General features: G+C 41.8%; 1 protein-coding gene across 1 annotated transcript in view; it reads right to left on the bottom strand.

The window, feature by feature from the left end:
• The window catches only part of LOC111525260 (DNA-dependent protein kinase catalytic subunit), a 178,046-nt gene that overhangs the window by 106,127 nt on the left and 51,309 nt on the right, over nucleotides 1-20,610 (bottom strand). Inside the window, exons 27-37 of the mRNA XM_026456188.1 lie at nucleotides 19,681-19,775; nucleotides 17,756-17,855; nucleotides 16,454-16,587; nucleotides 12,434-12,682; nucleotides 9,580-9,803; nucleotides 8,361-8,569; nucleotides 7,867-7,999; nucleotides 6,924-7,082; nucleotides 5,311-5,514; nucleotides 1,341-1,526; nucleotides 858-962 (exon numbers count right to left, since the gene is read on the bottom strand). Coding sequence (XP_026311973.1) covers nucleotides 858-962; nucleotides 1,341-1,526; nucleotides 5,311-5,514; nucleotides 6,924-7,082; nucleotides 7,867-7,999; nucleotides 8,361-8,569; nucleotides 9,580-9,803; nucleotides 12,434-12,682; nucleotides 16,454-16,587; nucleotides 17,756-17,855; nucleotides 19,681-19,775 — 1,798 coding nt within the window. The remainder of the gene's footprint in view (nucleotides 1-857; nucleotides 963-1,340; nucleotides 1,527-5,310; nucleotides 5,515-6,923; nucleotides 7,083-7,866; nucleotides 8,000-8,360; nucleotides 8,570-9,579; nucleotides 9,804-12,433; nucleotides 12,683-16,453; nucleotides 16,588-17,755; nucleotides 17,856-19,680; nucleotides 19,776-20,610) is intronic.

Below are 20,610 nucleotides of genomic sequence, written 5' to 3' on the forward strand. Positions count from 1 at the left end.
ACCAAAAATTTTTATATTATTTTTAATAGAAAAATGACTGAGTAATAGTCATTATAGCCAATTTAAATCATATGTATGCAAACACAAATGTTAATTCCTCCAAATATGATAATCTTATACTTTAAAAGAAATGTTCTAGGCCAGGCGTGGTGGCTCACACCTGTAATCCCAGCACTTTGCGAGGCCGAGGCAGGCAGATCACTTGAAGTCAGGAGTCTGAGAACAGCCTGGCCACTATGGTGAAATATACTAAAAATACAAAAATTAGCCAGGCCTGGTGACGCACGCCTGAGATCCCAGCTACTCGGGACGCTGAGGCACGAGAATCACTTGAACTCAAGAGGCAGAGGCTGCAGTGAGCCATGATTGCGCCACTGCACTTCAGCCTGGGTGACAAAGCGAGACTGTCGCAGAAAAGAAAAGAAGAAAAAGAAAAAGAAAAGAGAGAGAGACAGAAAGAAAGGGATGCAAGGAAGGAGGGAGGGAGGGAGAGAGGGAGGGAGGGTAGAAGGGAGGGAGGAAGGAAGGAAGGAAGGAAGGAAGGAAGGAAGCAAGCAAATGTTCTCATGTCTTGGAGAGACACCCAGGTGCAGGTCAGAAAACATGCCCAGCCTGCTTGGCCTTCCTTGCCTGCTGACGGGGGGGTTGACTACACAGGTGAATAAACATGCCCAAACAGGATGGTTATCGAGACTGGCTAATAAGTACAGGGGGATTACTGTGCTAGTCTCCCTATTTTTGAACACGTTTGAAATTTCCCATAATAAAAAATAAAAAACATCACAAATATGCAAAAATAAAAAATATGAAAATAGAAGAGAATGTAATCCAAAAAAAATAAATATTTCACTGTTTACCTTTAAATGTAGATCCAGTTTTGTGTCAGCAAGTAGACTAACATATGTTGTAAAGACTTCAGGGAATGAACCATGACTTGTATTAAAAGATACAGATGAATCAATCTAAAGGAAGGAAAAGAAAAACAGGACACATTTGTATATTACATCTTTATTTCCTTTGTTTAAATTCCAGAAATGAACTGTAAATTTAATTATGGGCTTCACTAATATTTTCACAATCTTATTGTAAAATATTTTAATACTATCTGTTAAGATAATACATGCAAAGGTACATTAAAAAGATATAGCATAAGAAATAGTAAGTCTAATAAACAATGGAAAAAATTTAAAAAGGTAAATATACGCAACTATCCTGTCAAAATATCTTCTTATTTGTCAAACCAATGAGCTTTTGGAGCAATCTCCATCAAATTTTAAAGACACAAGTTACAGAGTTCAGAAGAACAAACATGACTGCTTTTTAAAGGAATCTCAAAATACCTGTAAAATTTTTGCCAGTAAGGCCAGCACTGCCATTTTAGTTTCGAGAGGGGAATCTTTGGCCCACCAGGAATCACACTTCTTCCAGTGTTGCAGAATTGTAGTCGCAAGTTTCAGTCCTTGGTGTTTCTGGCTTGCTCGCTCCCTGAAGCTCTGGTCTAACATGCCGTTCAAAACGGTACTGACCTAAGACAATTTCGTTGTGAGTGAAGAAAAATTCTTAATTTTGAAAATGACAGAAAACAAAATTTACCTTTATTTCAAAGTTATTCTTGGAAAATAAATAAGCTATTTCTATAATAGATGTTTATCTACTTCAAAACTCCTCGAGTTTGATTTGAGGTGCACTTTAACCATAGTTTTTCCACAGAAAGTACAGGGTGGCCTTAGCTATGTCACCAGGCTCATCCAGCTTCTCTTGGCTTTCCTAGTCTGGGCAGTCTAGGAAACAGGAGTCAGCTCTCTTCTGTCACCACCACCATCACTGTACATGCATGCACACGCACACACAGGTGTACACACACAAGCACATAAATATGCACATATGCACAAATGCACACTTCCTGTCCCACCACCACTGTACATGCATGCACAACCACACACAGATGTACACACATAAGCAAACATGCACCCAAGCGCATACTTCCGGTCCTACCACCATACAGGCACACACTAGCACACACAGGTGTACACACACAAGCGAACATGCACACATGCAAATGCACACTTCCTGTTCAACTACCATCATACGTGCACACCCACATTTCCTGTCTCACCACCACTCCTGCAACAGAGTGACAGGCTCATTTTGATCAGATTAACATTCACTATTCCTGTCATTCTGACTGTGCAAACATTTTTCACAGATGTTCCAAGTAGAAACAATGCTTTTCCCTTTTTGCACATTTTGTACTCCGTGAAGCTAATCTTGTTTGCTTTCATTGCGGTTTTCAATGTGTCTGTCATTAATTCGTTATCAAACTCTCCCAAGTTATGAAATTGCTGCAAGCCCTCTAAGCCTATCAGGTCTATCTGCCCCATCTCTGTGGCAACTCAGCTCCTGATCTGCAATGCTGGTGCTGGGCCATCCACGCCTCTGTGCAGGGCTGACATACTGCATCCAGCACCTTCCCGTCTTGGCTTACTGCGTGATCACTTTCCACCCAGCAACAACGTGATGAGAGTGCACAGGGACCTCTTGGGGATCTGGCATGTCTAAAACATCTGCATTCCACTCTCACATAATGGATAATCCAGCTGGATTCAGAACTCTAGGCTGGAGACTTCTCTTATGAATTGTGGAAGAAATCTGGTTCAAGTCTTGCAGTGTCCACACTGCTGCTGAAAAGACATATGTCATTCAATTTCTAGATCCTTTCACACATAACTGCTTTTTCTGCAGTGGAAACCTGAGAATCTTTTCTTGTAGTGAAACCCCAGGGTTCTGAATTCTCAAGAAATGTGCTCCACGTGGAGCTGTTTCTGTGCACCATGCTGGAAACTCCATGGCCCTCTCCTACCTGGAAACTCAAAGCCTTTGCTTCTGGGCTCCTCTGGAGCTGTGTCCTCAGCAAATGTCTCTCCTGGCCTCTGCCTTCTGGAGCCAAGGCCCTGCTGCTCAACCTCGTGCATGAATCCCTAGTCTCCTCCTCATTTCTCTAGTGTTTTCCGTTTTGTCTTTTCACTCTACTCTCTGTGAAAGTTACTCAAGTTTACCTTCCAAACTCTTTCATTTTTAATTTCTGATGCCTATGCTTAATTCCCGAGACATTTTTTGTTCTCTGATGTTCATTCTCCAAAGCAATTCTTATTTCACAGTTTTGTCTCTCATCTTTCAGTTTTACTTCTCCACCTTACATTCCCATCTCAGTGAACGGGCCTTGCCACAGTTGCCCATGTCCTGCTATGCCCTCTGGCGTCCCTTTCCCCAAGTGCCTGGGCCCCAGGGCTGCCGGCTCACAGGTATTGCCCGCCTGGAAGTGCTGTGCAGCATGCAGGGCTCACTGGTGGGGAGGATCACTGTTGCTGACCCAGCTGGCTGTGATGCCTGCATCTTTATTTTCTCTTAGGGCTTGTCAGGATATTCTGGTGCCCTGTCAAGGGCAGACGCTGAACTGTATTCGGAGGGAAAGGGCAGACAGCCTCAAAGTCTAGAATTTAGGTAGGTTTGCACTGAACTTCCCTCTTTTCCTGATGGTATCCATATATTCAGCCATGCCAGAGCCTTCCAGTCTGGAGGTCTCTATCCTCTCCAGGGAGTCACTGCCTCCTGCCTTCTCTTTAAGTGGGATCAGACCTCCAGCAGCAGGGAAAGGAGGCTGCCCTGTAGGGGAAAGCTGGCCTTTGCCTAATCTTCTCTTCTCAGCCTCTGCTCACCCCTGCTCTCATGCCTGCCCTGCTGGGGCTCGGCACTTCCAACTTCCGATGTTGCCACACCTGTCCTTTAGATTTACAACTCTTGTCACTCTTGGAAACCCTTTTCTCCTTTTCTCTGTGTCCTTTGAGACTGTAGTGGTGTTTTTGTTAAATCTCATTCTGTTACTTTAGAGGAATTTAGGGCAGGAATAGAGGTTAAGGTGTATGCTTTTTCTATCATTTCCATCAGAGGTCATAGTTTACGAAATCAGAATGTTAAATCTGAGTGTCATCTACTACGATTTTATTTCTAATTTTAAAGAATACAAATTCCTACTGCAATCTACCACAAAAGATTCCCTTACAACACACAAGCACTGTTTGCAATAGAAGCTCAACTTACGAAATCATGTACTCTCCCTTAAAATGGTCATACCAACAGTTAGCAGTTTCTGTCCACAGAACAAATTAAATTTCAAAATTCCAGAGGTTTAGCAAACGAAAGTCAACTATATATTAAATACTGATCTCTAGAGAGTCAATGTGAGGGGGAAAGGGGGACACAGCAGGAATGTGCCACAAATGATAACTCAGCATCAAGGCCACAAGAGAGCTCTGAGAACAGCGAGGTCTACCGGGGTGCAGAGACCTGCCTGCAGCTGGTGTGAATGCAAAGTCAGCTCTGGGCCCCAGGATGGGTTTATAAGCTCCAAGGCCACGTCTTGGCAAACATCAATATCCTGCATAGCTGTGCCTTATAATATTTAGGCTTAGAAATTTGCAAAGCATGAGGGAATAGAAAAAACAATCAATGTTTCATCATCCAGTAACACTCATTAGCTATTTATTTTTTTGAGATAGAGTCTCACTCTATCACCCAGGCTGGAGTGCAGTGGGCGTGATCTCCGCTCACTGCAACCTCCACCTCTCAGGTTCAAGCAATTCTCCTGCCTCAGCCTCCTGAGTAGCTGGGATTACAGGCGCGTACCACCATGCCTGGCTAATTTTTTGTATTTTTAGTAGAGACAAGGTTTTGCCATGTTTGCCATGCTGGGCTCGAAATCCTGACCTCTGGTGATCCACCCACCTCCACCTCCCAAAGTGCTAGGATTATAGGCATGAGCCACCATACCTGGCCTAACATTCATTAACTATTGGTAAGTGGTATGTTTTGGGTTTTTCTGAGTTTGTTAAAAGCAAGAGCTTTTAACCTTCTAGGAAAAAGTCTTGTCATGCTTTAATGAAATATTTCAGGAATATGGCAACCCTTTTATAAGGATTATATAAGAAAATATTGACCAGGCGCGATGGCTGATGCCTGTAATCTCAGCACTTTGGGAGGCCAAAGCGGGCAGATCACAAAGTCAGTTCAAGACCAGCCTGGCCAACATAGTGAAATCCCGTCTCTATTAAAAATACAAAAAATTAGCTAGACGTGGTGGCAGATGCCTGTAATCCCAGCTACTCAGAAGGCTGAGGCAGGAGAATCGCTTCAATCTGGGATGCAGAGATTGCAGTCAGAAGAGATCGTGCCACTGCACTCCAGCCTGGGCAACCGTGCAAGACTCTGTCTCCAAAAAAAAAAAAAAGTTTACTTAAAAGAAAATTTTATTACCATTTTGGGATTATCCACTGATGACTGCATGAGCTCCAATACAGCAAGATCCAGATTTTTCAATAATTCCATGTTGATAGTTTCTGAGAACAAGCTATAGAAATACTCCCCATGGGAGAAGTGGATGACGCTGCTCTGTAAGCTGCCCAAGGATGGCGTGGACAGCACTGCTGGGTTCAGGAGAAGACTCACGAGGCGTTCACACTGGAAAAAAGAAAGGAGAGGTACCATAACCAGGGCACATCTTTGCATGGCACAGAAAGACCGCTGGCAACTAATTAACTTTGAAATTGGAAAATGACACAGGTCTAAAAAGAGCCTGATATGTGAAGTCTGGATTCAAGCTGAAATTGTATATATTTCAACTAGCCTCCATCTTCTAGGTTTCATTTTGGGAAAGAAATCTTCCTTGACCCATATTTCTTCCAAATGTCCAAAAATCTTGTAGTTGTTTTTTATTTTTATTTTTTGAGACAGGGTCTCACTCTGCTGCCCAGGCTGGAGTGCAGTGGCACGATCTTGGCTCACTGCAAACCTCCACCTCCTAGGTTCAAGCGATTCTCTAGCCTCAGCCTCCCGAGTAGCTTGGATTACAAGGGCGTTCTACCACCTCTGGCTAATTTTTGTATTTTTAGTAGAGACAGCATTTCACCATGTAGTTCAGGCTGGTCTTGAACTCCTGACCTCAAGCAATTCACCCACCTTGGCCTCTCAAAGTGCTAGGATTACAGGCAATAAACCACCCTGCCCAGCCTTGCTGTTTTTTAAAGACAGGGTGTCACTCTGTTGCCCAGGCTGGAGTGCAGTGGCATGCTCATGACTCACTACAGCCTTGACTTCCTGGGCTCAAGCGATCTTCCCACCTCAGCCTCCTGAGTAGCTGGGACTACAAGCATGTGCCACCATATCTGGCTAATTTAAAAAATTTTTTTTGTAGAAACAGGGTCTCGCTATGCTGCCCAGGCTGGTCTCAAACTCCTGGGCTCAAGCCATCTGCCTACCCCACCATTGTTGCTTTGAGGGTAGAGTCTATTAAGGATGAGTATTTTTAAACAATTTAAATATATAATTGCTTACATTAATTGGACAAAGGGGTGAAAAAGGGGTTTCTGCTACAGAAGCAAGGAAGTTGAGATGGAGTGAACACAGAGGGCTGGCTGCAGATTTCAGCTATAGCAGGGACTATTTAAAGTCAGCCCTACATGATTCAAAGAGCCATGAGAATATTTTTTTTGGAGACTCTAGTTCCTCTGGGATTATCCTTCAGAGGCCCTCCCAATCATCCATGTGAAGGACCACCAAGGAGAGAAGAGGCCACATGTCAACACGGCTCAGCTTCATAGTCACAAAACGTTCTCTAGCTAATTCCTTTTGGAAACAAAGTGGGATAGACAAAACCTTAATTTAAAAAGAATGTTGTTCTATTCCGTTTTTTTTTTCTTAAACTATTGAGAAAATAATCTTTCAGAAAGAAAGTTGGCTCATGCAAATCATACAATACTTGTCCAGCTAAAACCTTACTACCCCAATTCCACAGTTTCTAGAGACACCTGCAAGTGACATGTGTATTTCTATTATTAAGGGAGTGCAGCATGAAGAGGTGTTTTTCCTACCAGTCCTCCAAAAGCAAAGGCTAACTCCAGAAGTCCGCTGGCCAGCTGCTTACAACTGAGGTCTAGAGAAGGCAAACACTGTCTCTCATCTCCGGGGGCAATACCTTTATAAACCAGGGAAAGAAGTTCTGTGCCAATAGAATGATGCAGATCTGTGGACTAAAAGAAAGCCAACATTGAAATGCTTAGCAGAAAGATATTTCTTAGAAGAAAACAACTTCACTCCTCTCATTAAATAAAAAGCCCACTTCAGATAGCACTGACAATTACCTTCCTATATTCAAAAAAATTTTAATTCAACTTTGCTTTTGTTGTTCTTGCTGTTTTAAGTCTCACTCTGTCGCCCAGGCTGCAGTGCAGTGGCACAAGCAATTGCTCAAGCTTCCAGGCTCAATCAATCCTCCCACCTCAGCCTCCTGAGTAGCTGGGACTATGGGTCCGTGGCACCCACTCCTGGACAATGTTTTTGTGTGTGTGTTTTTTAATTGTTTGTAGAGATGAATCCCTGCCATGTTGCCTGGGCTGGTCTCAAACTTGTGGCCTCAAGCAATCCTCCTATCTGAGCCTCCCAAAGTGCTGGGATTACAGGTATGAGCCACTGTGGCTCAACCTTGCTTTCTATGCTAGATTCTTCATTTGTGTTGTCTTGCCACAAAGGTACAACAGCAGTTCCTAAAGGTTTTCAGAAAGCTGCCCTGGAAATATCTGAATGTCCTTTATTTTACTTTCATTTTATATTTATAAATTTTTACATTTGCTTTCATACTTATATTGATATATAATAGATATAAAGATAGATAATATCTACATGTCTAGGGCAAGTATTTCTATAATTCCCATTTCAGCATGCTCAATACATAAAGGACTTTTAAGAATATAAATAAATATACTAATTACCATACTAAAGCTAAAATAAATGTAAAAACAAATAGGTTATAGTTACCTGAGATGGTAATATACTATGCAGAAGCCCAGCTCTGTGAAGCTGTTTACAGGCAGACACAACAGCAGCCAGCCTGCTCCTGTCCATTTGCGCGTCAGGGCCATACAAGTTGACGGCACAAAGCTCCTCAATGCTGGCCATGCGAGAAAAACGGTAAATTAGGTGAGCTCTAATCTCATTAAATTATTAAGATACACTGAAAAAAATGTTTGCACTGTTATGAAAGCAGAGGCAACACCTAACAGGATCCATATGCACTAAGCTAGCATGGAGATCAAACACGGTGCTAACCACATCTGAAGTCTGCTTAAGTTTGGTGCAGGGAAGGCACTGGTTATATGTGATTTCTAAGCAACTACTGAGGTCACCGGCAGCAAACATCCCACTAATATGAACCTTCCCTGAGGAAGCAGGAGCAGCTGCAGGAGCACAGCAACATATGAGGGCCTGAAATTCCAGGACAACACGTTCCCGACTGTGACCTAAGTACCCACCTCTGTGCTGTTATTTTCTCTCTCAGATGGGTCTCCAGGATATCTTTGTATGGGGACATCTTTAGTGCTTTCATCAGGTTCACACAAACATCAGGAAGATGAGCCATAACCTGGACGTCTCCGATGTTGAAACCTATGCTTGCAGGCTCACACAGCGTCTGCACCAGGACTTTCATCAAGTGTGTATTACACAAGTCCTTCTTCAGGAGCTATAACAGATGGTTTGATAAAAACACTTCATCAGCCAGCATTTCTATTTTCACCAGAGTGTAGGGCCCACGAGATTGGGAACTTCTGCCTGACTAAGAGAGAGGTGGATAGAGTTTCTCCGTAAAACAAGGGCAGCGTAAACACATGAGGTTTGTGGGCTAGAGGGTCTCTGCTGCAACTCCTTACGCGTCTGATAAGAAAGCAGCACAGACAACAGGTGGAGAGAGGCGCACAGCCATGCTCCTATATAGCTTTATCTACGGAGCAGGCAGCAAGTGGGGTTGTATCCATGGACAGGGTTTCCCAGCCCCTGACTCAGGACACTGCTGCATCCCAGGGCCTAGTGTGCCATAGGTACCTGGCAGAGATTCCCTGAATGAACTGACTGGAGTTTGTTTACACAATAAGCCTCATGGATATATCTATAAATATGTGCTAGTATGTGTTTCCTAAGGTAAATGTTTGATCACAGCATAAAATACAACATCCAATAAAACAATTAGAAAAAACTGTTTTGTATTTTATTCACACAATGAAACTCTGAAGGACATGCAAAGTTTCATGATTTTCAATAGATGGTTCACCATGACTGTAGTTATTAACGATGCATTGTAATTTTGCAAATTGCTAAGAAAATAGATTTAAAAGTTCTCATCACAAAAAATGTTACATATGTGAGGTAACAGATACATTAATTAGCTTGATTTAGCCATTCCACAAGGCAAACCATATCAAAACATCATGCTGTATAACATAAATACAGTTTTTGTCAACTAAAACAAATTGACAAATTTATTTTGACAGATAACTCTTCTGAGAATGCAAAGTTTTACAAAAGCCAAAACCTGGCCTTCTCTTCCTGGTTCTTTCCGAAGTCAGGAAAAGCTGGGTTGAGAGGACGAAAAATAATAATAATAATAATTTTTTAAGCCAAAATCCCTTCTAATAGAAACCTTTGAAGCAGTTTTCTAGTAAAAAAAACTGACCTCAAATTAACAGAGCATCCTACCTTCCATCCTTCTGGGGAGGTGTTCAGCAGAGTCGTGGTGAACTCCATAATCCGGACTACAACGGTGCATTTGCTGTAGTTGTACCTTTCTCCCTCTTGGGGGCTTGGTCTGTCACCTGCTGCCCCAGTGCCAAAGCACTTTTCTGCTGCTATAATGTCATGCATGGCAATGCTTTCTAAAAAGAAAGCCACTGCTTTCAAAAGTGAAGACTGGGCTTCAGTACCTAGAAGCAATTATAATAAAATATTAATATATGCTTCCTTTCAACTCCACTAAGATTAATATAAAATTGCTTCTCTAAGTATAGGTATGACATACGTTCAGCAAAAATTCAAAATTTTTCAAAAGAAACAAACAGCTTAATAATAGCTGAATAAAGTGGCAGTTATTGCTTCTCATATCAAAAGGACACACTGATGGAAGGTCAGGTCTTTATTCTCAAACATTACATGTGAGAAGATAAATTAATATGATCATTTTAAAGGGCAATTTGGCAATTCATACCAAGTTTTAAAAAATATGCATGCCAATTTCTATCAAATGTTTAAAAATTCATTATGCTTTGATCCAGCACTGAAATTTTAACCTAATGAAATGACTGCAGAATTGTAGAGGTGTGGTTGTAAGAATGTTCTTTTTAGCATTGTTATTAATAATGAATGCTATTAATAATGAAAAAGTAAAAAATCCTGTCCTTCAAAGGACAGAAACAAATTATGGAGCAGTCTTCAAGCAGGTGTGGACGGGCACCAGTCATCTTATGGAATCAACTTTCAGATCCACCCTCAAAAGGGCTTTGTCATAAAACTCATTTGTCTGAAAACACCCTGGAGCTGGTTCTCCTTTCCCTTCTCAGCCTGTTCATCACGACTCTCCTGCTTAATGAAAGACAGATCCACCCTCACCTCTCTCCAGTCTAACTATAGTTTATTACTCTAAGGTGCATAGCCCTTCAGAGCACCAAGGGACAATTTAAAATACTTGTATACTGTTGAAAGAGTAAAGGCAATGATTGAGTAAGAAAGTCTTTTTGTAAGTCTCACAGTTTCTAATTCTTTGTTTCCAACATAATTTAAGGAAAGTCAATCAAACTGTCAACTGACCTCATTAAAAATAATTTTGATAACATGCATTTTGATGTATTCCAAGAACTGAGATAACTTACATTAAGAATTACTCTCAGCCAGGCGCCATGGCTTCCAGCACTTTGGGAGGCCAAGGTGGGCAGATCACAAGGTCAGGAGATCAAGACCATCCTGACTAACACAGTGAAACCCCGTCTGTACTAAAAATACAAAAAATTAGCTGGACGCAGTGGTGGGCGCCTGTAGTCCCAGCTACTTGGGAGGCTGAGGCAGGAGAATGGCATGATCCCAGGATGCGGAGCTTGCAGTGAACCGAGATCGTGCCATTGCACTCCAGCCTGGGCGATAGAGACTCCGTTTCCAAAAAAAAAAAAAAGAATTATTCTCAAAAACCAGATATCCTTGAATCCAACAGAATATTGAATTGTAAGACACACTGCAACCATGGATCTGTTAAATATGGGAAAATGTACATTTTAGAATAAATCAAATATGGCACTTATTTATGTGAACAAGTTTGTTTTGTTTCATTTTCTGAGACAGAGTCACTGGAGTGCACTGGTGCGATCTCAGCTCACTGCAACCTCCGCCTCCGGGGTTCAAACGATTCTTGTGCCTCAGCCTCCTGAGTAGCTGGGATTAACAGGGACCTGCCACCACGCCTGGCTAATTTTTGTATTTTTAGTAGATATGGGGTTTCTCCATGTTGGCCAGACTGGTTTCAAACTCCTGACCTCAGGTGATGTGTCTGCCTCAGCCTCCCAAAGTGCTGGGATTACAGGTGTCAGTCACTGCGACCAGCCATGAACAAGTTATTTTAATACTAAAATCTATACATACAAAAATAGAATTCCAACCACATAATTTTACAGTTTATATGTAACAATTATCAAAATTTTTATATTTGTTGTGGCAGTGAAAAATGTAATGTGCACTAATAATAAACATAATCATAACACAGAAGAAAAATTTTTTTTGAGACAGGGTCTCACTCTATTGCCCAGGCCAGAGTACAGTGGCACAATCATGGTTCACTATAGCCTCAACCTTCCAGGCTCAAGCGATCCTCCCACCTCAGACTCCCTAGCAGCTGGGATCACAGGTGTGCATCACCACGCCTGACTAACTTTTGTATTTTTTGTAGAGATAGTGTCTCGCCGTGTTGCCCAGGCTGGTCTCAAACTCCTGGGCTCAAGTGATCCTCCTGCCTTGGCTTCCCAAAGTCCTGGGATTACGGGAGAGAGCCACTGCGCCCAGCCAAGGAATCTTTAAACATATACACCTTTTCATTAAAAAGACATAGATAGGGACATAGTAAAATCTTAAGCAAAAAAACTTAATACTTTAGGATAAAATCATTTGAAGGGTATGAAATGATAATATGAATTCAGGGACTCTGCAAAATTTCTAATAAAGCAGCTATATTTTAAAGCCAATGATGCTGTATATAAAACTGCTACAGTATTTATTGTTCACGGAATACATTTTTTTAAAGTAATACTAACAGTTTTGTGTATTTAAAATGTCAACATTTACAACACACCAGAAAGTGTAACTTTTTCAATTATATAAAACTATGAGAAAAACTGTATTTGTCAACTTTGAAGTGTGAAGGAAGGAACCCTCGTGGTGAGGTGACATGAAAGCCTGGGCAAGGCGGCCGCACAGCACCTATTGTCATGTCGCTGGGATTCTGACCTGGCAGAGCCACTGCAAAGGGTGACCCTGGCAGCATGACATATACCAGCAAGAGGCAAGGGTGACCTACCCAAGACCTGGAGCGCTCCCACAATTCTCTCGCCAATGAAAGTGTTGTAGCACTCCAGCGCAGCTAGGAGCAGGTCCAGCCAGCACAGCGTGGTCTGCAGGCTAAATGGCCCCCGCAGGTGCAAGAGGGTGGGCTGGGCCAGGATGCCCGAGGGCTGGTCACAACCGCCCCCCTCAAAGGTGTTGATGATAAAAGAGATACCTTCTTCCTTGAGAACATCTTTCAGCCACAAATTAGGGGATCTGTTGCCTTTAAAAAGAAACAAAATTAAAATACACACACATACCTACATGTCTTTAATCTAATCTTTATACCTAAAATTTCAAAATGATATGGGACAATCTTTTTTCATTTTACTATGCATTCAATTTGTTTCACTGTAATAACTTTCAAGAATGTATTTCCAACACAGCCATTCTCTTCAGGTTCCTTAAACATTATAAAAACAGTTGGACACCATTTGGAGTAGCTGCATACTAATACTCTTTCCCCTGCCTTTTTATTTAAAAATCATTACTCCTTTTAAGTCACAAAATAGCATTTGCAAATGAGAACAATAATATCTACCTCTTGGACAGTTACAAAGATTAGCAGAATTAAAGTAGCTAATATTTGAACATGTGCTTAGAATAACATCTACCACACATAAGTGCAGCGTTTGTTAAATAAGAGAATCCAAGAAGCTGCTTTTTCCAAGAAATTTTCTTTTAAATATTAAACTTCTTCTAAATTAAAAAGACAAATACATAAAACTGCATTTTGTATGCTCTGAAATCAGTAGCATCGAAAATGTCAAATCATTCTGACTCTAAGAAGAATTCAAATCTCTGATGTATTAAAAAGAGAACATTTGGCCGGGCACGGTGGCTCAAGCCTGTAATCCCAGCACTTTGGGAGGCCGAGACGGGCGGATCTCGAGGTCAGGAGATCGAGACCACACGGTGAAACCCCATCTCTACTAAAAAAAAGAATACAAAAAACTAGCCGGGCGAGGTGGCGGGCACCTGTAGTCCCAGCTACTCGGGAGGCTGAGGCAGGAGAATGGTGTGAACCCAGGACGCGGAGATTGCAGTGAGCTGAGATCCGGCACCTGCACTCCAGCCTGGGCGACAGAGCCAAACTCCGCCTCAAAAAAAAAAAAAAAAAGAAGAACATGCGGCTGGGGGTGGTGGCTCAGATCTGTAATCCCAGCACTTTGGGAGGCTGAGATGGGCGGATCACTTGAGGTCAAGAGTGCGTGACCAGCCTGGCCAACATGGCGAAACCCCATCTCTACTAAAAATACAAAAATCAGCCCGGCATGGTGGTGCATGCTTGTGGTCCCAGCTACTCAGGAGGCTGAGGCAGGAGAATTGCTTAAACGAGGGGGAGGTTGCAGTCAGCCAGTATCACGCCACTGCACTCCATCCTCAGCTACAGAGTGAGACTCGGTCTCAAAAAAAAAAAGAGAGAGAACATTTTGTATATTAAGAGGAGGAATAATCTGTAATGTTCTGTTACTTTCACTAAGAGGAGACAAAGAAATCTGTAATAATGAGCAAAAAGTAAATAGTAAGACATTTAAATTTTACCTCAAGAGCGACAGAAGGAAAATGATAGAAAGAAAGGACACAGAAAGGCAGATCGAGAGAGAGCAGCCAAGGGAACATCACAAGTAGAGAGAGAAGCTGAAGACGCAGACAAGCACGCTTGGGGTTGGGGAGCCTGCCCAGCCCTACTTCTTCCTTTGTCTCCACTGAAGACCTGCTGTTTCTGGGCCTGGGCCACACTGAGTCTCAGTATTCAGAAGCCACCAGGAGCTGTCTCTCTTGGACACACGTCAGAGGGACAACCCTGCACCTGTCGTCAAGTCCTACTGATCTGGGTGTTCATGTACCCAGGACTGCTGCTACATAGCGAGCTAACGAGACACCTGACACAGAAGCTTAAAAACCACTAAAGGAAGCTAGATGCAATGGCTCACACCTGTAATCCCAGCACTTTGGGAAGCCAAGGCAGGAAGACTGCTTGGGGTCAGGATTCAAGACTAGCCTGGGCAACATATTAATACCAAGACCCTATCTCTATAAAAAAAACTTTAAAATTAGCCAGGCCTGGTAGCCACGCCTGTGTTCCCAGCTGCTCAAGAGGCTGAGGCAGGAGGATCACTTAAGCTCAGTTTATGGCTGCAATGAACTATAATCATGTCACTGCAACCTAGCCTGGGCAACAGAGTGAGACCCTGTCTCTTAAAAACAAACAGGTGCTGCACACCTGCAGTACCAGCTACTAAGGAGCTTGAGACAGGAGGACCACATGAGCCTAGGAGTTTGTGTCCAGCCTGGACAACATAGTGAGACTTTGTCTCTAAAACTGAAAAGCAAAAAAATAAAAGAAAACAAAAATACCCACTGGGGGATAAAATACCAAAGGAGAAAGGTGGTTACACCCTGGAAGGCCACAGAAGAGATAAATCAAGGAAGGCTCCTTAATATTATACAAATTACCTGTTGGAAGAAGGGCAAGGCTCACCTACTACCTAGAAGCCTTTGTCCAACAAAATCAATTCTGAGAGGTGGAACTCTATTCAGTTCAGAATACATGAGGTTCGTATCATAGGCAACTTAGAAGAGAATAGCACTAGAAATGCCTGTGGTCAATACAGCTGAGGACACAAGAAATCCCATGCACTACCAGAGTCACAGACTCAATGTGAGATAGTGGTCTGCCCATAAGCAGCTCTATCAACATACTATCATGGTCTCAGTTTCTACTAAATATAGGAAAAATGCCTCCCACTGCCCTCCAGCCCTTCCCCAGCCACTGGTCTACTCTTCAATGAGAAATTTCACAAGGTTGCTGTGAGAATGACTTAACATAAAAAAAAAACAACAACAAAAAACTGTTAGCTAAACACATTAAGCAAATTGAAAATGCTAGGCCAGGCGTGGTGGCTCATGCCTGTAATCCCAGCACTTTGGGAGGCAGAGGCTGGCAGATTACAAGGTCAGGTGTTTGAGATCGGACTGGCCAACACAGTGAAACCCCGTCTCTACTAAAAATACAAAAATTAGCCTGGCGTGGTAGCACACGCCTGTAATCCCAGCTACTCAGGAGGCTGAAGCAGGAGAATTGCTTGAACCCAGGACGCAGAGGTTGTAGTGAGCCAAGATGGTGCCACTGCATTCTAGCCTGGGCGACAGAGCAAGACTCTGTCTCGGGGGGAAAAAAATTTTTTTTTAAATGCTAATGTTTTTTAAACAATTATCTAAATTAAAACACAGATACACATTTCTATTATGTATGTAAAATGATATAGTACAGTAAATTTACACTATTATTTATATAGCATATATATGTGCTATATATATATGAACTCAATTATAGTATGTATTTAAACATACTCTATAGTATATAATACGTAGTATATAACATTCTAATATGTCCTATAGTATAACAAAAACTAGAGTCCTTCTAAGTTTTAGAAGCCCGGAAATACAGAAAGTAACTTTTTTCCTCTTGTTCCATGAAGAAAAAGCCCAGAGAGAACTCACTCCAACTTTTGCCAAGGAACCAGCGCACCCATCTCACCTGAGGCGCCACACGTGGCACGGGACTGTGACAGCCCACAATGGGGGAAGGCAGGACCTGATCTGTCCTGAGCACAGCTTCCCCACTCCCAAACTATCAAACCTGGGTATGGACTTAATGGACAAAACTGAACAACACATTTATTCCTGAGAAATTATTTCAGTCCATAAGCAGTTTAATGGTTTAGCAATTACTGAAAAGCACAGGTTCACTGCTTTCCTTTAACATCATAATGATTTGAGATTATTCAGACTTAATATGCTGGCAATTTCTTATTAATCACATGCTGAAATAGAACTGCATTAACTCATCAACTGTTAACATTCTGAATCTTAATTGAATATCATGTTAACTGCAATGATCACCCAATTACTCAATTCTTCTTTGCTTCTTTTAAATGGGATAATAAAGCAAACTGTAGTAAAATTAAAGATATACAGATTACCATACCTGGCAATAAAGGAACGAATTTATAAAAGAGTTCAATGGATTTGTGTCGACATTCTGTCTGGGGCCTCCCACAATGAGCTAAAAGCCACTTGACCAGATCCAGTAAACACAATGACGTGGAAGGTGGAAATCCTCTGCACAGAGACAGCATACTGTCATTAGTCCCTCTCCAACATGCAACATTCAGCTACCAAGGCTCTAGAAATCATAAACTCATCTTTATCACACAGATACATGTAGAAACCTCACTAAAAGGCATTCAACTTATTTTTAATTTATTATAATTAGAGTGCAATCAAAATAACAGGTGAAAGGGGTCCTAAATGCTGCTCATGTTCATTTTTTCATGTGGGGAAAAATTAAAAAGTTCTCCTTAAAAGAACAGCACTAAGTATTTTCACGTTTCCTTTGCAACGTACCTTGTAAAGCAGTGCTTCTCAAAGTGTGGTCCCTGGACAGCTATTCCAACATTACCTGTGTACTTGTTACAAATGCAAATGATCTGGCCCTACCCCAAGTATACACAGAAATTAAGGGTGGGGCCAGCCCAGCGATCTGTGTTTTAACTGGATCTCCAGGCAATTCTAATGCATGCTCAAGTTAGGACCAACGAATTAAACCGATATCGTAAGTTAACAGTAGAATCTGGAAGAATCAACTTTAAAACAACAGAGAAAATATTAATCCAGTTCACACACAGAACTGTGCTTCTCCAGAGTGGCGGTCACTACCATGGACAATAGACGTCCCCAGACACCCTGCAGAGATCTGGAGGGGCTCATGGAGGGCACTCACCCTATCGAAGAAAGCAACACCACTGGGATGGAATAAGGGCAAAAACTGGAAACCATTGGCCAACACCCCAGCCTTGGCTCTAAGCAGTTTCATTTCCTAATTTTATAATTCCATGTCTGTCAAGATGTTACTATTTGAACATTCAGTTCATACACTTCAAAATTTACTGAATAATGGTTCATGCATATTCTAGCCAAATCATCCACATCAAAACATATTCAAAATTAGTGCATATTAAATAAAACATCCATTATAAAACTAATTTTCAATTTGTATCTACTATCTCAACCCAGATCAAATACCTTACACTTTATCCCTTAAATCAAGTATTTTCAAAAACAAAGCTTTTTAATGTTTTTTGAAAACGAACTCTTCATACTTCCACACATTCCTTGTTTAGGAAGTAATTCCTTACACTTCCACAGATCCATCCCAGGTTGTCCTTTATTAGCTAAGAATTAGTTTTATGTTGTGGGAAAAGATGGAAAAGGAAGCAAGATCACCTACCGTGGCAAACGTCGTTTCTTTGCTTTGTTTAAAGAAACATGCTTCTTTTCAATGATGCGGCATAGGTGATCAATGGCATCACAACACTGTTGAATTGTACCTGTTCTCAAGTACAAAGGCATATTTCCAAAGAAGGCATATATAGCTGATTATTAAATTTGTATTGTAAATTTGTTGGCCTAATTTTTAACTGAAAAGGTAATTTCACTATAGATTTAATGTTTTCATCCCTAAGAACAATAAATTTAGATAAATGGTTCACATTGCATATTCAAAAATGAACACAAAACCCGTATTTAAGACTGCAGGATAGCATGGTACTCACACACACACACAGAGCAATGCCACACCTAACTAGAAACTGTACCACCACTACCTCGGCCACCCAAAGCACAGCTTCTCCTAATGGACCTGAAATGGAAGAGACCTTGCAGGTATTACAAAACCCACATACCAGGCCAGAGCCTGTGGACTTCAATTTGTGGCTATTTTAAAGGGGTATAAGTCCCTTGACCTCCCTTCCTATGCAGGATAAACTATAGCATCGTTTAGTAATACAGCCTCTGGAGAAGGACAACGGAGGTAAGATGGTGAAGTCACCCATAGAAGTCTGGAATTATTTAGGAAAGGAGCCTTATACATCTTATTTTGACCTGTGTCACCAAGAAAAAGTTTTTTCTATGTTTTTTTAAATATGTCAGTGATCACAAAAAAAGTTTCACTTGTTGAAAAAATTCACCTATATGGAAAATCAAGATAAACAAAGCAAATTTCAGCTATTTGATAATGAAGACTAAATTTTAAACATTTTTGCTCACAGCAGACTATCAACGTAAAGGATAACAGAGCTCAGTTTGTCTTCTTAAAAAATAAAGTCGCCGGGGGCAGTGGCTCACGCCTGTAATCCCAGCATTTTGGGAGGCTGAGGCAGGTGGATCACATAAGGTCAGGAGTTATAGACCAGCCAGGCTAACATGGAGAAACATCTCTACTAAAAATACAAAAATTAGCCAGGCGTGGTGGCAGGCCCTTGTAATCTCAGCTACTTAGGAGGCTGAGGCAGGAGAATCACTTGAACCCAGGAAGTGGAGGTTGCAGTGAGCTGAGATCACACCATTGCACTCCGGTCTGGGGGACAGGAGCAAAACCCCATCACAAAAAATAAACAAATAAAATAAAATAAAATAAAATAAAATAAAATAAAATAAAAAGTCAAGACTTGTATCAGTGATAGAGTCCTGCCATAGCTGTGTGGCCCTCTCAGTCACTGACATGCCTGGGCCTCTGCGCCCCAACTACATCACGTGCTAGGACCAACGGGGAGTTAAGAAGTCTTCTAGCTCAACAACTCTATGTAGTTCCTAAAAGCTTCTTGGATAGAATTTAATTATAATCATTTATTACTCTCTTAGCTATTTTAGCCTACTTCTGACTTGGTATCTTTATAATATTCCTTCATCATGGACGAAACAGCTTTATCACAGTCCCGTAATGAGACCCACTTTCTACTTTCTAAATGATCACGAGTTGAGTGCAGAAGCACTGACCACATCTCAGTGGTTATCACATCCAGCTTCTTCAGCACCATATCTGCATTTTCATGTTCTGTCATCACATCATAGCATCATAGTGTCTGACTGGCTTCGTTGTCTCCCCTGCCCTGGGCAGAATCTGCAACCAACCAGGGTCAAGCTCAATGGCCACCAGGAGTATATGGTGAGTCAAAGAGAATGAGGGCACGAAAAAATCATTAACAAGCTGGATTTGAGGCACTAAAGGGGCTTATCTTCTCTTCACATTTGATTTGCAGAACTCTTGGGAAAAAAAAAAAAAAGCCTTATAAGAGAATCACACGAGTCTTAACTCCTCATTGGGGGAAACTTTTCAGACCTGTAAGGCAGACAGAACACTGAAGCGAAATTTACCTAAGGACTTCTCATCTGCATGTGCTAAGGCCAGACTCTCCATGTATATCACCAAGGCTTCAAACACAAACTGTTCCACCAGAGACTCTTCTTCCCTGTAAAATAAAGAATAGGAAACCTAGCCTAAGAAAACAATAAAGCCGAAAGGACAAAGAAAAGGAATGGAATTAAAGATGGCACACATTACTTAAATTTGATTTTTTTTTTTTTAAAGCCTCAGCTGCGTGTGGTGGTGCATGCCTATAAAGATCACTTGAGCCCTGGAGTTCGAGACCAGCCTGGGCAACAAAGTGACACCCTATCTCTACAAAAAATAAAAAAAAATTAGTTGGGCGCAGTGGTGCACACCTGTGGTCCCAGCTACTGGGGAGGCTGAGGCAGGAGGACCATTTGAGCTCACGAGGTTGAGGCTGCAGTGAGTCATGATCCTGCCACCGTACTCCAGCCTAAGCAACAGAGCAAGACCCTGTCTCAGACAAAAAAGAATAAAAGGGCTCAGTATTTTAAAACATGAAACAGGTGCATGGCTCACACCTGCAATCCCAGAATTTTGGGAGGCTGAGGCGGGGATCACCTGAGGTCAGGAGTTCAAGACTAGCCTGACTAACATGGTGAAACCCCGTCTCAACTAAAAATACAAAAATTAGCCAGGCGTAGTGGTGGGCGCCTGTAATCCCAGCTACTCAGAAGACTGAGGCAGGCAAATCGCTTGAACCCAGGAAGCAGAGGTTGCAGTAAGCCGAGATCACGCCATTGCACTCCAGCCTGGGTGACAGAGCAAGACTCCGTCTCCAAAAACAAAAGAACAACAACAACAAAAAAGAAAAACCATGAAACAACCTAAAATACTTCTCAAAGATACTTCCTCAAGAAAAAGCTACATGAACCAAAGAGGCAACACACGCTCTGTTTCCACACCAGTGCCTCTGT

Source organism: Piliocolobus tephrosceles, chromosome 7 (genome assembly GCF_002776525.5).
Source record: "Piliocolobus tephrosceles isolate RC106 chromosome 7, ASM277652v3, whole genome shotgun sequence".
Taxonomy (NCBI): domain Eukaryota; kingdom Metazoa; phylum Chordata; class Mammalia; order Primates; family Cercopithecidae; genus Piliocolobus; species Piliocolobus tephrosceles.